The sequence below is a fragment of the Gossypium hirsutum genome, chromosome D02 (assembly GCF_007990345.1).
Source record: "Gossypium hirsutum isolate 1008001.06 chromosome D02, Gossypium_hirsutum_v2.1, whole genome shotgun sequence".
Taxonomy (NCBI): Eukaryota; Viridiplantae; Streptophyta; class Magnoliopsida; order Malvales; family Malvaceae; genus Gossypium; species Gossypium hirsutum.
The window spans coordinates 60,720,263-60,743,239 of record NC_053438.1 but is presented as its reverse complement, the minus strand read 5'-3'; the positions used below and the strand labels follow the sequence as shown (position 1 = coordinate 60,743,239).

Sequence of the window (22,977 nt, the reverse complement as noted above, 5' to 3'; positions counted from 1 at the left end):
ATGATATTGGACTTAAAGATGAAAGGTATGAGATTTTGAAGATAGAGTTCAGAGTTTGAATATTTATTTATAATTAATTATTATTTAAATAATTTTATTATTCTTTTTGTTAATGGTATATGAGATTTATACATCAAATATTGTCCCTTTAAAATTTTATTTTATAAAAAATCTTTTCGATAGTAGTAATAAACAAAATATGATAAATTTTATGGTTTGATTAATTTTTTATATAATTCTAACCTTAAGATGTTTTGATTGTTAATAAAATAAAATTATTTTTGTTTTAAGCACGTATCTTGTGAGCCTACCTACTCGAATGTAAAACTAAGTGAAATCCATTACGACTTGAGTTGCACGAATATGTTCATTAAAATATGGTGACAAATTATTTATCAAAATAATATTGGTTTTATTAGATTGATATTTGACATGTTATTTCAAGATCTGAAATATTAAAAATTATTTTAGATCTCAAATCGTCATGAATAATAATAATTTGATGTTAAAATTATTAAAATGTTTTTATTTATATTATTTTGATTAATAATTTCAAATAAATAAATAAATTATATTTTATAATATCTAAGTAAAAAAAATAAACAAAGAAAATACAACAAATTCATCATTAAAAAGCTCCCTTATTTTCCTTGAAGACAACATTTTAGTCAGCCAAGTGCGCATTAAGTTTGTGGACTTAAACCTTACATTCTCTGCTAACATTCCTTTTTCGAGGTTTTCACATTTCTTTCCCCTTACAAAGTTCACCTTCGGTTTTTTTTTTTGACATTTCGAAGGACTTGGTTAGTATTAAAAAAGAAATATTTGTTTTAGAACTATGATAAGGAAAATATAGTAAAAATTTTAAACAACCTCAAAAGATGTAGATAAAATAATAATAAAAGTTAGAGATGTAAAAATAATTAAACACCAATATTTTTATTTGGATTTCAAAATCATAATTTTACCATAAAAAATAATATTTTTTACTTATTTAAATTTTATTGATAATAAAGTTGGAATTATGGTAGTTCCCTCAGAGGGTGAAGAGCTATATAAGTAATTATGAATTATCTATATTTGGGTTACTTGGAAGATAGGATTATGTGAGAGGGAAGGAAGATAATTTAGATCAGAGAGAAGCCACATGTCATTCTCGTATGAGTTCTGCACTTCTCGAAATCCAGTTGACTTATTGATGTCTTTTCCCTATATATATGTGTGTCGTCATATCAAAATAATAACAGATAACTGTGATATACAAGTGACAAGTATTATGTTCATGTCTAGAGTTTGATCTCCATTTTGTGTGCTCGCGAGTTTGAGAACCCACAAGATTTTAGCTCACAAAGTAAATCTTGTCAAAGGTATTATCAAGCAAGATCAATGGTACACGAAGTGAACTCGCAAGATACAAGATATGACGTGGATTGTTGGCAAATATCAATATAAGGCATTGCAGTAGGTGGTCATATGGTTTAACTGGTATTTGAAACCGTAGCAAAAATAAGAAATGGGTCATAGGCCGAGTAGGCAGGAGTGGAGGACTGATCTGGCAATGGGCATGGGCTGTCGACAAAAGCACCCGATAAAGGGAAATTGGCACATCAATATGATATGCAATACATAAGGACTGGATTGTACATTTAGTAATAAAGAAAATGAAACATGAAAGATTGAAGATTGAAGATATAGCATATAGGGGGCAAAAAATAAAAAATATTGTCGCGGAGTGATTTACATGTCATTCATTCATGCATCTTTTAGTCTTGAGTCAATGCAATCCAATTAAACAGGGGCACTGAAATGTCAAAAAAGGTGACCTTTGGCATCCACTTCTGAAATGTCTGTTTAGTTGTACATTTTGGACCTTATGTTAAACACTCTTCTTTCCTCGAGGGAAACCCCATTTCTTTCTCAACATGGCGACACCATCATTGTTTCTTGCTATTGATTTCTTTTACAATAAAAAAAATCCAAAATTAGTGCCCAGGTCTTTCAACTTCACACTTTCTACCATATTTTTCTTACTATAATCAAAGATATCTTTAAATGGTTGTTGATCATTTCCGGGCATAATTCTAAAGAAATCATTGACAATTAAATTAAGACATTTAAACTATTGAGAAAATAAAATGTCGGTAATGACAATATATCGAAAAAAAAAGAGAAATAAAAATAAAGAACACACAGATTTTTTACGTGAAACCCCTTTCGGAAAAAAACCACGGGCATAGAAGAAGAAAATTCACTATGTCGAATTCGAATGATTACAAAAGGAGTTTCGACTACATCTATTTATAGGTTGAAAAAACCTAATTCTAATCAAAGTCAAATATATTATGCTAATAAATGCTAAATATATTATACTCATAAATACTAAATCTTCTAGAAAGAAGATATATTTTGTTTAACTTGACTTGCAAGCAATCTCTTAGAATTTGGGTCACACAACTCCAACAATCTCCACCTTGACACGAATTCTCAACGAACAAGTTTTTCACCTCTTCCATAAAATCCCTTAAGGGTTTAACTTCATCAATGAACACCAACCAAGTCTAAGCAATGCTCAAACTTGGTTATAGGAAGTGACTTAGTCATCATATCTGCAGGATTTTCATGAGTACTAATTTTACTCACAACAATATCACCACAAGCAATAATATCACGAACAAAATGATACCGAACATCAATGTGTTTTGTTCTCTCATGAAATATTTGATCTTTTGTAAGGAAGATGGCACTTTGACTGTCATAAAATATTGTACTGATTTGACGGTCTTCATTGAGTTCACTAAAGAGTCCTTTCAACCAAATAACTTCTGGCCTCAGTAATCGTTATGTACTCAGCTTCAATTATAGACAAAGCGACTGTAGTTTGCAAAGTGGCTTTCCAACTGATTGCACAACCTCCAATTGAAAAGAAATAACCTGTGAGAGATCTTCTTCTATAAAGGTCTCTAGCAAAATTAGCATCAACATACCCAATTACTACATCTCTAGTTCTTCTAAATTGTAAGCAAATATCAGTAGTACCTCATAAGCATCTTAAAAACTACTGAACTGCTTTCCAATATTCTTTACCGGGATTCGCCATGTATCTACTAACTACACTGACTAAATATGATAAATCTGGACATGAACAACCCGTAGCGTACATGAGAGATCCCACTACACTAGAGTATGGAACATGTGACATGCACTCAATCTCATCATTTGATTATGGAGACAAAGCCGATGAAAGTCTGAAATGGGCTGCTAAAGGAGTACTAACAGGCTTAACACTCTACATATTGAACCTGTAAAGAACTTTCTAAATGTACCCCTTCTGACTTAGGTACAATTTACTTGCTTTTCTATCTCTGAGCATCTTCATACCAAGTATCCTCTTTGCTGGTCTCAAATCTTTCATCTCAAAATCTTCACTTAGTTGGGCTTTAACCTTTCTTATTTCTCCTTTATCTTTTACTTTTATCAACATGTTATCAACATAAAGGAGTAGATACACAAAAAAAACCATCACTATTTTTCATAAAGTAAACACAACTATCAAAACTACTTCTTTTGAAGTCATGAGAAGTAATCAAGGAATCAAACCTCTTGTACCACTGTCTTGGTGACTGTTTCAAACCGTAAAGGGACTTTTTCAGCAAGCAAACATAGTCCTCGTTTTCTGATACTGTAAAACCCTCTGGTTGTTGCATGTAAACATCCTCCTTAAGTTCTCCATGCAAAAATGCATTTTTTACATCTAACTGCTCAAGCTCCCAATCATGCATGGCCACAATACCAAGCAAAGCTCGAATTGAACTATGCTTCACAATTGGGGAGAACAAATCTGTGAAGCCCACTCTTGGAATTTGACTGTAACCTTTTGCAACAAGCCTTGTGTTATATATGGGTTCTTTAACTCCTAGAGTCCCTTCTTTCTTTTTAAACACCCATTTATAACAAACAATCTTTTTACTTTTAGGAAGTTTCACAAGATTCCATGTTCTATTTTTGTGGAGTGATTCTATCTTCTTTTGCATAGTAAACATCCACTTTTCTAAGTCTTCACAGTTAACCGCCTCAGAATAATTAGATGGCTCTTGTTTTGCATCTATATCTTCAGCCACATTTAAAGCATAAGCAACTAAATCAGCCTCGGTATACTTCTTTGGAGGTTTAATTTCTCTTCTAGTTCTGTTTTTGATGATAGAGTATTGTGGTAAAGAAACAACTCTATTCTGAATTTCTGTATTGGCTTGAGGAGTCAACTCTGTTGTAGATTCTGGATTAATCTGATGTTCCACCTGCTTTTAATTTTCTTTATTGGAAGAGTCTTTAAGAGATAAGTTAGGTAGCATAACAGTTTCATCAAAAACAACATCTTTGCTAATCACAACTTTTTTGTTTTCAGGACACCATAACTTATACCCTTTTACACCAGCTTTATAACCAAGGAAAACACATTTTATGGATATCGGTTCCAGTTTTCCATTATCAACATGAGCATATGCAGGACACCCAAAGATCTTTAAATCAGAATAGTCAGCAGAATTACCAGACCATACCTGTTGTGGAGTCTTTTTCTAAATGGAAACGGATGGAGATCGATTGATCAAAAAATATGCAGTAAAGGCTGCTTTGGCCCAAAACGACTTTGGTAAGTTGGCATTTGACAACATGCATCGAACCTTTTCCATGATCATTTTGTTTATTTGTTCTGCAACGCCGTTTTACTGTGGAGTATGACAAATTGTCAAGTGTTTCGAGATCCCTTCTGTCTTACACAATTTATTAAACTCATTAGAACAAAACTCTAAGCCATTGTTTGTGCAGATGTATTTTATTTGTTTTCCCATCTGTTTTTCAATCATAGTTTTCCAAGACTTAAATGTGGAAAACATATTGCTTTTCTACTTCAAGAAGAACGCCTAAACTTTTCTAAAAAAATCATCAATAAAAGTTGGCATATAATTAGCTTCACCTCTCGAAAGCACTTTGGATGGCCCTTACAGGTCAGAATGAATATACTCCAATGTTCCCTTCGTGTTATGGATTCCTATAGTGAATTGAACTCTCTTTTGCTTCCCAAAAACGCAGTGCTCACAGAACTTTAGTTTGCAAATTCCTTGCCCATCAAAAGTCTTCTTCTGCTGAATTCTGCCATGTCATTCTCACTCATATGCCCTAGCGCATATGCCAAAGTTTAGTAATATCATCATCTAACAAAGAAGAGGAAGCAACAGCTACATCACCAGTAACAGTAGAACCCTGCAAAACATATAACTTGGCAATCTTTCTCTTCCCTTTTATCACAACGAGGGAACCTTTGGAAATCTTCAAAACCCCACTTTCAACTGTGTATCTGTACCCTTTTGAATCAACATTACTCAACGGAATTAAATTTCTCTTCAATTCTGGAGCATGTCGCACGTCACTAAGTGTTCTGACAACTCCGTCAAACATCTTAACTTTAATCGTTCCAACACCTGCAATTTTACACGAAGCATTATTTCCCATCAAAACAACACCTTTAGATACTTTTTCGTAAGTTGTAAACCAATCCCGATTGGGACTCATGTGGAAGGTGCAGCCCGAATAAATGATTCATGTCGAAACCGTTTTTTTTTTAAATGGGGATCGACTTTAAAAATGAAAATGGGAGTCGCCACCGATTTTTTATGAGCTGTGATCGATTCACCATTAAAAATGATTTTGGTCTGCGAAATTTGAGAAAACAAGTTCGGGAGTTGGTTACGCATGAGGAAGGGTTAGCACCCTCGTAACGCCCAAAATTGGTACCAAATTGATGATTTAATGTCTTAGGGTCGAAATTTTGAAAAGATTTTAAAATACGATCCTATGAAATGAAAGCTTAAATAATTGAATTGGTTAAATGGACGGACCCATTTCAAATAAATAGACCGCTACACTCAGTGAGTTAGAGTGTAACAGTTCAATCTTCGAAGTTAGATTTGTCCCTTTTTAAAATTTTTTAAAACATGTTTTAAGAATGATCTTTGATTATTTAAATAAATCGAGAAACTAGAATCCAGTAAGTTAGGGTTCAGTTTCTCGAAATTCTTAAACATCAAATATTGCTTTTATTTTAAAATCGAGATAACAAAATGCCGTATCCAGTAAGTTAGGATCCAACATTTTGAAATCTTAAGAATTTTATTTTAATAATTGTATGGTTTTAATAAAATGGACACTTGATTATCTAAATTCATCGAGAAGAATTGAAGCCCAGTAAGTTAGGGCACAATTCTCTCGAGAACCTATGAACACCAAGCTTTTTAAGGATTATGAAATAAAACGATTATGATGCTTTAATAAAATTCAACTCTTACAAATGAAACATGATTGAATAACGACACATATAATGTAAAAGATAAATAACAATTTAAACTTAACTAGAAGCAATTAAACAAATAATAGGCAAATACAAACATTGACTTTAATCATATTATACAAACATCCATATTAAAAATTAAGCAACCCATAAATTCATAATCAATTAAAAAAATCGAGACAATGAGAAAAAGAAAAAAAACTGTAATAACAATAAATAATACAAATATTTGATACAATTTGGTAAGGGAATTAAAAATAAATAAAAAGTTTAAATAAATTTTAATGAAAGATTTTAAAAAACATAAAAAAATAAAAAATGAAGTAAAATAAAAGTGAATAACTTAAAATTAATATCTACATTCTAATTTATATAAATAAAACCTAGTAAAAATAATAGTATATACATAGTAATAATATATAAAAGTTAAATAAATAAAATAAAATAACAAATTTAAAAGAAATAAGGTTTTTATGCATAAGAAAATATCATTTGAAAATAATAATATATTATTATATATATACGTACGTATACTAAGAAAAAAATCATATTATATATGCATATATATAAAAATATAAAGTATTATTATTAAAAATTTTGAAGTTAATTATATATATATATGTACAAAAAGAAGTATGTATAAATTATGCTAAGATAGTATATAAATATATATATATAATATTTATAAGATTAAGTAATGAATATATAAAATATATTATAATATATAAAAGAATTTATAGTAAAATTAACTTAGCTAATATATATATAAAATACTATTTAATATAATAACAACAAATAAAATTAATAATAAAACATTTAATTTAAGGAAAATGGATCTATTTGAATTCAAACAAAATTCTAAGGTTTGATTTGAAATAAATAAGCAAACGTCCGCATTGAAAACCACTGAAAAATCATAAGGACTATTATAGAAATTTAACGCAAAAAAAAATTTAGAATAATCAAAATCAAACGTAGAAAACGGCACCCTTTAGGCTTGAATCTAAGTGAAAGCAAAGTCAAATATGCGGTACAAATTAAAAAAATAAAAGAAATCAGATTGAAACTATTTGAAACAAAAAGGACCTATTGAATAAATTGACCAATCGATCCATAATGCGCGGATCCTACCCGGATCGGGTCACCGTTCGGATCGGGTCTTCAAAACGAGGTCGTTTCAGAGCCATTACATTGACTCCAAACGACAGCGTTTTATTCCTATGCTTTTAAAGACCTAAACCTAAAAAAACTTTTTCATTTTCTAAAAACCTAAAGAGCCACAGGTTAACCCTGCGTCGCTCCGTCGATTCGTCACTTCCAAAGACCTTCAATCTTTGCTTCAACTCCGATGACTGTGGAGAGAGCAAAAATCTGGTCTCAAGTACGCCTCCACACTCTAATCTCTCTTTTCTTTCTTTTTTTGAATAATCAACATTCGAAACACAAAGGGAAGAAAAAGAAAATAAAAAACAAGAACAAAAATGAAGCAAAAGTTGAATCACCTTTCGTATTTTTGAATTTTTCTCTGGTTTTTCGATTTCAAATCTCTGTGTGTGTGTGCTTACAAAAACTGAAAAATGGCTTTATATAGCCAAAAATAAAATGAAAATTACAAAAGAAAAATGGATTTCGCTCTTTTTCTTCTTTTTCCTTTTTTGCTGTCGATTTCTGCTCGTTTTTGCTTGTTTGTTTGTGTGTAGGTACGGGTGTACGGGGCAGTGGGCGTGGCGTGTACGGAGGTAGAGGCACAAGCGTATGGAGGCTTGTCACGTGTGGAGGGCTTGGCTGCGGAGCTAGAGTCTGCTTCTGTTTCAGAGACTGCTAGGGTTTTGGCCTTAATTTGGGCTGGGCATAGGGCTGGTGTTGGGGTTCATTGGGTATTTGGATTTTGTAATCGGGTTTGAGCTTAATTTAACTTGGTCTGTAATTTGGACTTAGTGTTTGTATAAAAAAAATTGGACTATTCAATAATGGCATTTTAATTTTATTTGTTTTTATATTTGATTTATTTTTTTGTTTGTGCTTTTGGGCCCAGGCAAATTGGGCCTATTACAATTCACTCCTCACTCACTTTAAAATTGTTGACAGAATCGACTAGAAGTTCACCATCGCTGTAGTCTTCTACAACATCAGCTTCACTGAAATTTTCTAGTTGTTTTTCCTTTGGATTCGCAACCTCCCTTTTGATATTGTTCTGTAGCTTATAGCACTTAGATTTAATGTGCCCTTTCTTCTTGCAAAAGTTACAAGTTTTACCTCTGTTTGAAGACTTTGATCTACCCTTAGATTTACCGCGATGATTTCGTTCCTGTGTCCTTCCACAATCATCATCAGCATTCCGTTCTTGTCTTCCACGAACAATGAGACTCTCTCCCTTTGTAAATGACCCAATCTGCCCGGGCCATTCAAAAAATTAAAACCAAAATAATTTAGAAACCCAACTAAACAAATTAAAACCAATTAAAGCCAAAAGTCCAAAAATAACAAAGTCTATTTACAATAAAAATCCAATTACAAATAAATAAGCCCAATACAAACCCTAGCCCAAAACCTAACAGTAACCCTAACTCAGCAAACTGAATAGTCAACGCCGTTCTCCCCACGCACAGCAGCCTAGCCTCTGCCCTCACCTACGCGCACCACCACGCGCCTCCAGCTGGCCTTGCACCTGCAACAAGTGCAACAAACAAGCAGAAAAGGAGCAAACCTGAATAACAGCAAATAATAGAGATTAAATAACAAAAAATATAAAAAAATATTTTCTGTAATTTCATCTTAGTATATTCGACTATATAAAGCCGATTGTAGCACTGTAAAAGGGGACGTACACAAAGAAATAAAAAAGAGATTACAAAACCAAAAACGAAGAAAGTAGTAAGAAATATATTATTTTAGGTGATTCTTCGATTTCTATTTTTTTCTCTCTTCTTTGATTTGTTATTTTTTTATTTACATACGAATATAAAAAGGGAAGAGGGAAGGGTCTTACCTACAAGAGCACAGCCGGAACCTAATCGATTCCGTTCAAATCGGTTTAGATGAGGAATTTTGGAGTTGAAGTGCGAAAATGGAAGAGAAACTTATTTTTTTTTAGGTCTGTTAAAAGTGATAAGAGACTGTTGTTTTAGGGTTTCATGTGGTCTTCATATAATGCATGAAATGGCATCGTTTAGGGTCTGTTTTAGTGGCTCCAAAACAGTGTTGTATTGGCTATATAACCCAACGATCCAATGACCCGGCCTGAACAAGGTCGAATCCGCGTGTTTTGGGTCTAAAAGGGGATATTTGCGCCATTGACCCTTTTATTTTATTTCGCTGTTTTAATTTCATTTTTTATTTTTAAATTTACCTCGTTTATTTTGAATACTGTTCACGCGCTACAATTTGGCCCTCAATTTTATTTTATTTTATTTTCATTTTTTCTTTTAATTTTGTATTAAATAAAATTTAACCCGTATTTGTTTAATTTAATTTGCTCGATTTTTATTTTTTTAAAAAAATATTTAAATATTTATTATTCTATTTTTAAAAAAATATATATTTAATTTTAAATCTAATATTATTGTTATGTTTAAGCTTAATATTATTTTTAAATTTATCATCAATATTATTTTAATTTACAATGTATTATTATTTTAAATTTATCATTAACATTATTTAAATTTATCATGTATTATTATTTTAAGTTTATCACGTATTTTCATTTTGAATCTATCAAGTATTATTATTTTTTAACTTATCATTTATTATTATTTAAAGTTACCATGTATCGTTTTATACATTTTTGTTGTAAATTCAATATAATTTGTACTTATTCTTTAACGTTTTTTATTTTAATTAAAATTCACTTTTACATATTGCCATGTTTTAAAATTTTTTTTATATAATGATACTATTTTATATATGCACATACGTAATTTACATTAAATTATCTTTGTTTTATGTATATTGTTATTGACCTTAAGTTATCTTTTAAATATGTTATACGTTTTTAAAACCAATTTTTATATATAATTTATTTCTTTTAAAATACCCTACTTTGTATACTTTATTTATTTCAATTTATTATATATATTATTATTAAACTTTTCATTTCATAGGTATTACTTATTTAGATTGATACATATATATTATTTTGTATATTATGCAACATTTACTTTAAAATTCATTTATACATTACTATTTCATATAGTATTCATTTTTAACTCTATTTTTGATCTATTTCAAACTTTCGTATATATTATTTATTTTAAAATTTTTTGTACGTATAATTTATTGATTATAATTTCCCTTCTTTCATGCCATTCGTTTCTTTAGTTATTTTAAAACTTGTACATTTTGTTTGTGTTTGTGTTTGGTGTCCTTTTTTTTAATTAGGTTTTTTCCCACTAGCTTTCAAATATTAATGTTAGTATTTACATAATATGTTAAGTGAGATTATTGCTCTTATGTGATTGTATTGCTTATTTGTATTTATTGATTATTTGTCGCTCATTAGAGAACTTTTGGTGTACGAATTATCACTTCTCGTTGTACATTATCATTCTATCGCATTTTATTCCCTTAAAAATTTACGTTTAATATCATTTAAGAATCGAGATCATTTTATTCAAAAGCTTTCAAGATAATGCAATACTCGGTATTTGGAATCTTCGAGAAGAGCCCTAACTTATTGGGTTCTAATTTTCCTCGTTGAATCTAAGTAATCAAGTATCCTTTTTTAATCAAAACATATAAATAAAAAGCTCATTCTCGAGAATTCGATACGTTGTGTCTTAACTCATTGGATATGACATGTTGTTCTCTCGAGACGAGAATTTTTTAAATAAAGGCAATATTCAATGTTTGGAATTTTGAGAAATTGTGCCCTAACTTACTGGGCTTCGATTTTCATCTGACTTAAACAATTGAATATCCTTTTTAAATTTCACTGCATGAGTTTTGAAAATCAAAAGATAAGCTCATTTTCGAGGATGTGAAACATTACATCCTAACTCATTGGGTGTGACATTCTATCTCCCGAAATAAGAGGGTCTTAACATGCAACTTGATTTATACAAGTGTCCTATTAAATAAAAGGAACATATTTTGAATCTTTGCAAATTTTCGACATTAAGGCATTAATAAATCAACTAGGTACCAGTTATTTGGGCATTACGAGGGTGCTAATCCTTCCTCATATATAACCAACTCCCGAACCCATCTTTCTGAATTTCGTGGACCAAAATTGTTGTTTTAACAAATCAAATTGTTTATAAAAACAATTATTTTTCAAGGTGACCCGATCACACCTCATAAAAAAAGATTGGTGGTGACTCTCATTTTTTTTTTCAAAATCCAAATCGACTCATTTTTCAAAAAAATGGTTTCCACACCCTTAGAGTTGGGTTTAACCACAAAATGCTTCATCTTATCATACGAGGTTAAAGAATCATAAACCTCATCAATTGTGAGAGACTCGCGGCTATATAAAATCGTGTCTCTAAAGGTTGAATAAGACGGGGGCAACGAACAAAGTAGAATCAACCCTAGATCTTCCTTATCATACTGAACCTCCATGACCTCCAAGTTTGAGAGAATTTCTTTAAACATTGTTAAGTGTTCGTGCACAAATGCACCTTCGTCCAAACGATGCATAAAGACGCTGCTTCATATGCAACTTGCTGGTTAGAGTTTTCGACATACATAGTTGTTTCAGCCTCTTCCATAATACGGCGGCGGTCTTCTCCTTCATCACATCCTGCAAAATTTCGTTAGACAAATGCAAATATAATTGTGTTAACGCCTTTCGATCCTTACGTTTCTTCTCTTCATCTATTAATGTCGAAGGCATCTTATCTATCCCTAGCAGGGCATCCTCTAGATCCATCTGCGCAAGAACTGTTTGCATCTTAATCTGCCACAATGCAAATCTGGTGTTGCGATCCAACAGTGGAATTTCATACTTCAAAGACGTCATTACCGTGATTGAGATGGACAACTCGGAAGCTCGGATACCAATTTGAGAAAACAGAACATCGGTAATGACAATATATCGCAAAGAAAAGAGAAATAAAAATAAAGAACACAGATTTTTTACGTGAAAATCCTTTCAGGGAAAAAACCACGGACAGAGGAGAAGAAAATTCACTATCTTGAATTCGAATGATTATAAGAGGAGTTTCGACTACATCTATTTATAGGTTGAAAAAAACCTAATTCTAATCGAAGTCAAATATATTATGCTAATAAATGCTAAATATATTATACTCATAAATACTAAATCTTCTAGAAAGAATATATATTTTGTTTAACTTGACTTGCAAGCAATCTCTTAGAATTTGGGTCACACAACTCTAACAATCTCCACTTGACACAAATTCTTAACGAACAAGTTTTTCACCTCTTCCATAAAACCCCTTAAGGGTTTAACTTCATCAATAAACACCAATCAAGTAATCTCTTAGAATTTGGGTCACATAATTCTAACACTATTAATGATGACTACACATGGTTGAAGTTTTAAAAGTTTTTCTTTGAATAGTAGAAGTATCCAAATCAAGGGTAATTAAAATTTGTAAATAATTGGACAATTTGGATCGTCTTTTGGGTTGGGTTTGGTTCAGCTTTTATTTTTTGAGATGATGAAAAGGGGTAGCACTGAATTTTAGTGTGAAGATTATTATTGTATCACATGGTAGAAGCAAGCCAGAACATCAACACCAGCCAGCATCTTCTTCCTCGAAAGAGGCAATTAATATGCATATGCATTCATCTAACTTCAAATTTCTTCAATCCATCCCTTTTTCTTGAAAGATCATTGATTCTGTTTAACCACATACAAGATTCCTGTCATGTCTGATGAAGCTCTTTTCCCCCCTTTTATTTATTTATTTGGAAAAAGAATTGATCATCATTTCAAAAATTACGTTAGTCATACAGAAGAAGGCATGCATAAAAATCTAAAAACAACCTTAACCCTAAATTGCTAATATAACAAAACTGTTCATTCGCATTCCTACTTGGTAAAAATAAATTTTAACCACTTTTTTTTTTTGAGCTTGCTAATTTTCTGGTATATGTTCGACCTACGTACCTGTAATAATTTTATTCCAAATTCATCTAGTTAAAATTTATGTATATATGAAAAAAGAAATCCATGTGCATGATGTCTCCCCCATTAAAAAAGCAAGTGAATATTTCTTTAGCAGCCTTTTCTTGCGAACTTTTGATGTGTTTCGATTGTCACATTGGATTTAACTCAAATTGTATCTTTTTATTATGGTACATTTAGGATTTAATAAAAGTGATTTTTTTAATCGTTTTATGTTTATCATTCAGTTTGGTTTATTCATTATATCCTTAAATATATGAGATCAAAACCACTTGCATATTTAAAGATTAAACATCCTATTCAAATATTTGATTTCTTTTTAATGGTGGCAAATGGAAAAATTAGATGAAGATATAGGGGATGAGGCAGGCATCATTGCCGGAGCCCCTATAAAGAGAAAAGATAGGGGAATAATGCTGGGCAAAGGCAAACTATCCCTTTACTAGCCACCTATTTAATTATATTTGGTTGGCTATAAGTTTAAATGATGTTTGTGTTATATACTAATTCATTTAAAATTTTAGGTTTATAGTCCATAATGATTAATATTTTAAATTATTTTTATAATAACCAAAATATTTTATTTTACTTTAAAAATGTTCCTACTAAAATTGACAAATTGGTGGATTTAAGGTTGGCATATAGGGAAAAAAAGGTTAGAAAATAAAATCATTTTAATTCGATTGAAGTGTAATCATTTAGAATTTTTGAATGATAGATATTTTTGGTTCCATTTATTTTATTAATCAACATCATCCATATTTATTTCATTTTAATGATAATGTTTGGATTGTTGTGTGCTTAAATCTGTTGGAGTAGATCTGCTAACAAGGCCACTTAGGATTGTCTTTTTGTATTCAGATCCTTTTGTTTGGGATACTCCTCCTCATGCTTTAATTCAATTCCGGATTTGGACGTACAGTGCATGCCAGCAAAAATCTGTTGGTTTGGAATTTTATTTCTCTATCCTTGCTTTGAGTTTCTTTTGGACTGAAGCTTTTGAGTTCTATAATGATTTTTAAAAAAAAACAATAAATTTAAAATTACTTCTTTAAACTTGAGCATAGCTGGGTTAGAAAATTCTAGTTTGAATAATAAAATAATTCTAGTAAATAACTTGAGTTTTCCAAACGGAAGAAAATAATATTTTTATAGTTAGAAGTGGGGTTTACGTGATAACCTCAATGGCTATTTGATGATTGGTACGGTGGATCAGTACCCATCAACGAGTAGAAGATCCAAGTTGATTTGACGGCCAGTATAAGAGATCAGAAAAGAAAGCTGTTTGGATTTTAGTTCATAGATTCATGACAATTAAAGTTGTTTTATTAAAAAAAAAGCTAAATTATAGAAGAGAAGAAGAATGCGAGCTTTCGATTGATGCAAGTAGTATGAACAAAGAATGACATATATTAGCGATTTTAACAACTCAATTACTTAAATGAAAACGTTTAAATAGTTTAATGACTATTTTGTGACTTTTTGAAATTGAGTGGCTAGCTAACATTTTAAAAATCTAAAAAAATTAAAATTTTTCATCCAAATACACTTTTAAAGATTTTTAAACTCCTTTTAAGTTATAAGGATTTTATAATTAAATTGCTATGTTTATTTTAAGAGAGATTAAATTGCTGTTGACCTATATAATAAGGAACTCCTAAATATTTATGTAATTTTTTTTGGTGTTAAACTAAAAAAAAAAAGAATTGTTGTGTGAGTCAGTAGGATTGTTCGATCTAGTACTTGTATATAACCTTGTACGTACGTAATATATAGCAGTAGCTTTGTTCATGGATTGAGCAGCTACCTTGTCCAACTCATATTCGTTGGAGCTTAGGTAAAAAAATTCACTTTAAAGCTCAAACCAATCCTTTAAATTAATATTAATATAATAAAATTTTGTATCTAATTGAGACATTTAGTTATTTGGTAAATTGGGTGGATAACTTTTGCTTGGGATAAAAAATTTTCGTCCTTATTGTATATACCGACAATAGAATAAAATTTCCTCTACAAAAATAAAAATTAACAAAAGAAAGCATATAGCAGTATCTGAAATTCAATTTAGTGTTTGTAGAATAATGATGCTCCATTCCAGCCGCAAATCAAAGTTGAGCCCCTAAATCAGAAACACGAAGGGGACATGCATTGAGATGGTGGCGCTTGTTTTTGTAATGAAACGAAACAAAGCATGCGAATGAAGTTTGCATGGGTGTCTGCAGCAGTGCACCACAACCAAGTGCGCGTGCGTGCCATTGCCTACATATTAACTAAGTTGGCTTCACCTATCACATAACGACACCCTTTAAAAGCTTCTTTGCTAATTGTTAATAATATATATGTATTAATACGTCACGAACTAAAATGATTTTCATTTCCTGCGATTTATGTTTGACTGACTAGAATTGACCCACCAAATCTGCAGTCCTCCATCTAAGGCACATGCTGATTACTGTAGTATTGGCAACAGAGATGACTATCTTTCTTGTTTTTGTGTTAGGAAAGTAATTAATGTTAATAAATATTAGTAAAATAAAAATTCCAGGAAAATTAAGGTGGGTAAGCTTGGGAGAGAAATAAAGAACCAAGTAGCTGACACAAGGAACATCTAGGGAAGTGAGAAAGAGAAGAGGTTAAAGTAAACAACTTTGGAAGCCCAGAAGGCCAGAATCAAGCGTAATCCCTATCTGTCCTCACAAACCAAAGTAAAGAATAGCAATAAAATCTGAACCCATTTTTTCCCTATAATATTAACACAAAAGCTAAAGTTCCCAGTCTTTGTATTGGAGACTGGAAACACAACCCCTTCACCTCTGTCTCTCTCTTCCCACCCGCAAATTATTTTTTTCCCCAAGATATAATTAAACCCTAAGCATGATTTCATCACTACTTAGTATTTATATCCCCACACCCACATGGGCAAAACTTTAAGAAAACTCTACCCATTTGTGTGATTTTCTTTTTCAAGGAGCCAAATGCTTAGAAGGTCAATCCAAGGTGTCAGTACATGAAAAAAAAGAAAGAAAGAAAGAAGAAGACATTTTGAAGCTGTAGAAGGAAGAAGAAGAAGAAGAAGAAGAAGAAAGAAGGGGTTTTGGGGGGGGTCATTCGTAGGGTGTTTTTCGAGAGCATTGGAAATGGTGGCGAGAGAGTGAGGAAGTCAAGAAAGTTTACTTAGAAGGGTGATGTTGTGTTGGATGGATTATTTGGTGGGAGCCTCATTTCCAAAGGGAAAAACAACTAGGAGCCAATGGTGCTGTTTCGATCACAGAAGAAGACAACACCAATGTACAAAAACAGAAACCAATATTCAACAACAACCGACACCAGCAACTTCCTCAAACATGGCTTCTTCCTCTTGTAACATCTCACCTCCAATCATTCCCATCTTTGTATTCTTTCTTCTTGTTTCTTCTTCATTTTGTCCCGTCCGTTCCTCGGAAACCGGTAGTCTCCATGCAAAGAATCAAACTTTCCGGCCAGAAGTAGAGTTGCAAAAGTTGAAAGCAATAAGAGAACTTCTCAACAAGATCAACAAGCCACCAATCAAGTCAATTCAGGCAATTTTATCTTATTTTGCACCCCTTATTGTTCGTCGTCTTAATTAGCCATTGGTTTCCAATTTCCTCTGTTTTACGCTCTGTTTTTATCTAATTGCATTGCAGAGTCCAGATGGTGATATTATAGATTGTGTTTTGTTGCATCATCAACCAGCCTTTGATCATCCTCGATTAAAAGGGCAAAAACCATTGGTAAGTTTTACTGCCATGCATTAAAATAAAAATAAATTCCAGAATTTGACACTTGGTTCATTTTGGTTTTGAGAATTCAGGATCCACCAGAGAGACCAAGTGGTGTTAACCCAAATGGAATGGGGGGTGAAGATTTTCAGCTGTGGAGCATGTCGGGAGAATCATGTCCGGAAGGAACAATTCCAATCAGAAGGACAAGCGAAGAAGACATGTTGAGGGCTAGTTCTGTTAGAAGATTTGGAAGAAAAAGACCAAGAAGACGTGTTAGAAGAGACTCAACTAACAATGGCCATGAGGTAGGTTCCTTGTTCATTTTTACTTTCAAAAACTTCAATACTAATCCTTCGATTCTTATTCCTTTTTCTTTCTTTTCTTCTTCTTCTAATTCTTGTTTGATACATGAAGTTTTTTAACTCTTAAAAAGCTGTTATTTAATTTTTATTTAAAGAAAAAACAACACTAATATTGGTATGGCAATTCAAAGTATCTTCTACCAAGAAAAAGAAATATTAAAGTAGGTAAAGTGAAGAGCAAAACTGTGCTTCCCATTTTGCTCTCTTATCAAAACCATAAAAGATTATATAATTATATTTCATTGGATTCAAAACAAAATGTATTTTTTAAAATTATTAGATGCTGAATAACATTTCTTTAAAACAAAAAGGGGGAATTTAGAAGGACGTATTTTGGTTCTCAAAAGGGCATAATAGGGTTTGATGAAATTATATCAACATAACATTAGCATGATGAGTTGATCAGAAAATGGAATCTTTGGTAAATAAAGAACCCCCGCAGTGAAAATCCACACTAATAAGCTTTCAGGGTTCCTTCCCGACCTGGCTAACAGGTTCAGACATTCACACTAATTTTAGTGCGTCCGTATTACAGCATGCAGTTGGGTATGTGAGCGGCGATCAATACTATGGAGCAAAAGCAAGCATAAATGTGTGGACTCCACGTGTCTCTAATCAATATGAATTTAGCTTATCACAGATGTGGGTCATCTCTGGTTCTTTTGGCGATGATCTCAACACCATTGAAGCTGGCTGGCAGGTTTCTTCGTTTTCCATTCCATTATTAAAACTAAATGCATTAATTAAAGATGCGAAGTATTTGTTTCTACACTTTGAATTCTATGCACTTATTTAGTTCACATTTAAGGCAATTATCACAGCTCAACTACCTCTCACTTTTTTATTTTTCTTAATATTTCTATCTATCTATTATAAATCATTATCATTTGGGTTGAAAAAGGTTTTGTTTGGTTAAACGCAGGTGAGCCCAGAACTATATGGGGACAACTATCCCAGATTCTTTACTTATTGGACCGTAAGTTTACTAGAATTACTCAAAAACAACTTAGTTTCATGTTTTCTTAATGTTAAAAGAAAGAAATTAATGAGATGGCATGATTATGGTTTGGACAGACAGATGCATACCAGGCGACAGGGTGCTATAATTTGTTGTGCTCAGGATTTGTTCAAACGAATAATAGAATAGCAATAGGAGCTGCAATCTCCCCAACATCATCATACAATGGCGGTCAATTTGATATTAGCCTCTTGATTTGGAAGGTAATATATATATTACTATTTACCCTATTAATTTGAACTCGCTTTTTAAAATTAAATAAAAAATAGGATTTTAAAAAAAAATTATACAAATGGGGTAGCGCTATTCATGCACTACATTGATGGTGGAGAAGTGCACTTTGCCCCGCGTGCACTGTTAACCTCTCGAAATGCCTGTAATTTCCCCAACTGCTTTTTTGCTTTATAAGATTCTATTCTTTCCAAGTAAAAAACAGCTTCTTAATGGCCTCAGCAGTGGGAGACCCCTCCACTTTGTGGAACAACAGAATCAGTGATTTTACCATCCAACACTTAATACTTTCTTACATACCAATTAACTCTCAATTAATGCACGTATTTTGGAGCAGGATCCGAAGCATGGAAATTGGTGGCTAGAATTCGGGTCAGGGGTCCTGGTAGGATACTGGCCATCCTTTTTGTTTACCCATCTAAGGGATCATGCAAGCATGGTTCAATTCGGGGGAGAAGTAGTGAACTCAAGGGCAGGGGGCTTCCACACCTCAACCGAAATGGGCAGTGGTCATTTCGCCGGCCAAGGCTTTGGGAAGGCCTCTTATTTCCGGAACTTGCAGGTGGTGGATTGGGATAACAACTTGATCCCATTGTCAAATCTACGGGTCCTTGCGGATCATCCAAATTGCTATGATATTCAAGGAGGAATTAATAGAGTTTGGGGCAATTATTTTTACTATGGAGGACCTGGAAGAAATGTTAAATGCCCTTAAAATCAAGGGTATACTTTGAGATCTTCCTTTCCTTTTTCTTCTTTAATAATTGTTGGGTGATAATGGGTCTTCGGGGGGTATTCTTATAATTATTTTCCTTGTTAGCCACCTTTTCTTTTTCTTTACAACTAACAAGGTGTCCATTAATCAGACCACCTTTGGGGACTTTATGTAAATGTGGAAAAAAGTGATAGAATACAGTGAATACAGTTAGGGTTGTGAATGCGTGCTATATATTCTTTTTATTTTGCCTGTCTAATGTTGATTAGCTACTCACTTGTTTTATTTTCCTTTTTGCATTTAATACATTGTTTTTATTTCTCATAAAACAAATTTGAATCTAACATTGACACTCCACTACTTACCTCGCTTCATTATGGGTGTATAATTTTCAAAATTACTACTAAGTCCATAGAAGTTGGATTCATTCATTCCTACCCCACTTCACTTTGTTTCAATTTAATTTTTATTACTTTTCTTTAATATTTTCAATATTTTTAAAACCAAATAAGTATTTAAACATATTTCTTCAAAAAAAATATTTAAGCATAATCTATACGAATTTTTTTATAATATGTTATTATATTTTTACCCTTTTAATAGTTATATATATACAAGTATAAAATTATAATTTTCTAAAATAAAGTAGGACGAGATGGGACAAGTAATTATTATAATTGTTCCATATCCACCTCCATCCACTTTTCAATATATACGCCATTTGAATCCAACTGTTTAATTTAAATTTAAAATTACAAGAGCATGTTGTAGACAAGAATTTTTTTTTTGACATTTAATTTCTGTTTTATTAAATCCGGTTGGTTAAATTTTAGTTAGTTTAATTATAAAAATATCATTAAAAAAAGATAAAATCAAAATTTTATTTTATTTTTGGTACAAACAATTTTATATTAATAATACACACTATTAAAAAAAAGAATCACATTTTAAGAAAAAAAATCATCATTACTTAATAACTGTTTAGAGTAATTTTTTTCACTTATCCAAGAAATGATACCAACATTTTATCACTTCTTTATTACTGCTCTTATTATTAGTAGAATATTTTTTTTTTGTAAAAAAAATTAAATAAAATTTCCCATATTGTTTTTTAGATGATATTTTAAAAATAATTCATTCTTCTTTTACAAAATACTCCATTTATAAAATAAAAAAAATAAGTCATAAATGTTTTATCATTTTTAATTTATATTGAAAATTACGAAAATATTTTTTAACTACTACAATCGCCAGAATAAAAATTATCTTTTGATATTTTTAATTAATTTTCAAAAGTTGTATAGGGAAAGGGTTAAAAGAGTCGCATATGTTCAAACTTGGTTATCCATGCAAATTGATGATTTGAGATTTTAAATTAGGAAGTGAAAAAAAATTAAAGATGAGTTGAAGTTTTAAAATACTTGTGGTTATTGCTAATTAATAAAATAAATAAAGCCTTAAACCAAAATATCCCAAATTCCCAAAACCATTTTCAATACTTGGTGCCACTAAAGCTAACTATGCTTCTGTAGCTTTTCTATCAATTAATCATAATCCCAAAAGGATTGATATGGTAATTACACCTTTTAAATAAAACATTGAAGATTTTGAAGAATGCAGAGTGGGGATAGCCAATAAATAATTAATATCTTCTCCCAATTTTGTATAAATTATACAACTTCAATATCTTAAATTTTTATTAATAGGAATTATGACATCGAAACAACATAAATATATCAATTTTATTATTTTCAAAATGTCTGGAAATGATGTAAGGTTTTTATAAATGGATTTCAATTTTTAAAAATTTCAAAATGCACTGGTTACATTTTTTTTCATAAAATATCACCTTCGTAAGTTTATATATGCTAGTTTTTAATTATTACGTACTTGTAGTGTCAGCCCTCTTTAAAATGGAAATTATCACATTCACCTCTATATTTTATAAAAATTATAAATGAGTAAATAGTTAAATTGCATTTTGACCTCCCAAAAATGATACAATTTTAATTTCATCCTTTAAAAATTATAAAAAAAAATATATAAGTAAAACGATTATAAAATTACATTTTAGCTCTAAAAGAATACATAACTCAATTCCATCCTCCCGAAAAAGTATTTTAGCTTTTACGCGTTTAACTTTTTAATACGTTTTTTTTAAATGTACTTTTAATTACTATTGTTAATTTTTAACTAGTCTTTTCATTAGTTATTTGAATTTGTGAATATAATTAAGATATACTAGCTTATTTAAAAATTCATATACAATAATAAAAATGATAAATTTTAAAATTATAATTAAAGCATAAGTATTATATTCAATGTAGAATACAATTTTATTTCTAATAGTTAATTAATGCAAAATAATAACTAATAATCATAATTAAAATGGGGTGGGATTTACTTACACCGATGTAAAAATGAAGTAGTTTTACAATATCCTTACAAATAATATTTTAACGGCTCAGCTGTCGAATTTATCGATATAATTGCACTTGTCATACATGTAAAACTTTGAACCGATCTAATATCTCTATCATGTCAATCTAAATTACTATGGATGGAATCTGATAAATCAAATATAGTAAACATTCGTACCAACTAAAAGAGTTATATATTTATTTATTTACACTAAACTCCTTAGTATTCGATTTTCATTTTTCCGCTTTTCTTAATAGTTAATTAATAACCATGATAGTTTGTAGATTATATAAATGTTCTATCTTTAAAATTTTATATAAGATAAAAGTTACTAATTAAGTAATATAATTCCTTTTTTATTAATGGAAACATAATAATTTAAATATGAAGTAATTCAATTTAAAAATTCATTTAATAAAAGTTTTAATAGAATTAAAATTTTGCAATTATAAGTATGGTAAATCTTTTATTTAATCAAATATTTTAATAAAATTAAAAATATATTTATAAATAACAATCAGTCTAAACTTATAACTTTATATAGATAATAGAGATATTTGTTTTCGTTGGTCAAAGTTAGTTAATCCTTCAATAAGAACATATTTATTTTATTTTCAATAATTTTAGAATATTTTCATGAGAAAAATGGTATGATTTGATTAATTTTTTAATTAAAAAAAAAGCAGGAAATGGAGGCAGGCCTTCATTATACATTAATAATATATTATGAAATTAGTTCCATGAATGCTATTATAGGGAGAATATTATTATTCTTATTAATTCCATGCATGCTTTGCTTTTCTCTCAATATCTAAATTAAATTATCGCTTTGCTTTTACTTTTGGCTAAACAACTAAAAGCTTTTAATTTGTTTCTCAAAAATATATTTTACATTTTATGTTTTTATTTTTATTAATTTCACAATAATTAGAAAAAATAAATAAATAAACCTTAGATTATAAGTAACTTCTAACTTTAAATCCACTGTGTAGATTTAATTCCTTTGCCATTTCATAGTTTATTGAAAAAACATTTTAAGACTCAACATTAT

At 30.6% G+C, this 22,977-nt stretch overlaps 1 protein-coding gene across 1 annotated transcript; it reads left to right on the top strand.

Moving 5' to 3' along the window:
• Positions 1-16,282: 16,282 nt before the first annotated feature.
• On the top strand, positions 16,283-19,735 carry LOC107909689 (uncharacterized). The gene is made up of 7 exons (NM_001327021.2): positions 16,283-16,996; positions 17,102-17,188; positions 17,269-17,484; positions 18,077-18,241; positions 18,464-18,517; positions 18,616-18,762; positions 19,128-19,735. The coding sequence occupies exons 1-7, from the start codon at positions 16,622-16,624 to the stop codon at positions 19,503-19,505; spliced, it is 1,422 nt and encodes a 473-aa protein (NP_001313950.2). The 5' UTR covers positions 16,283-16,621; the 3' UTR covers positions 19,506-19,735.
• The last annotated feature ends 3,242 nt before the right edge of the window (positions 19,736-22,977 follow it).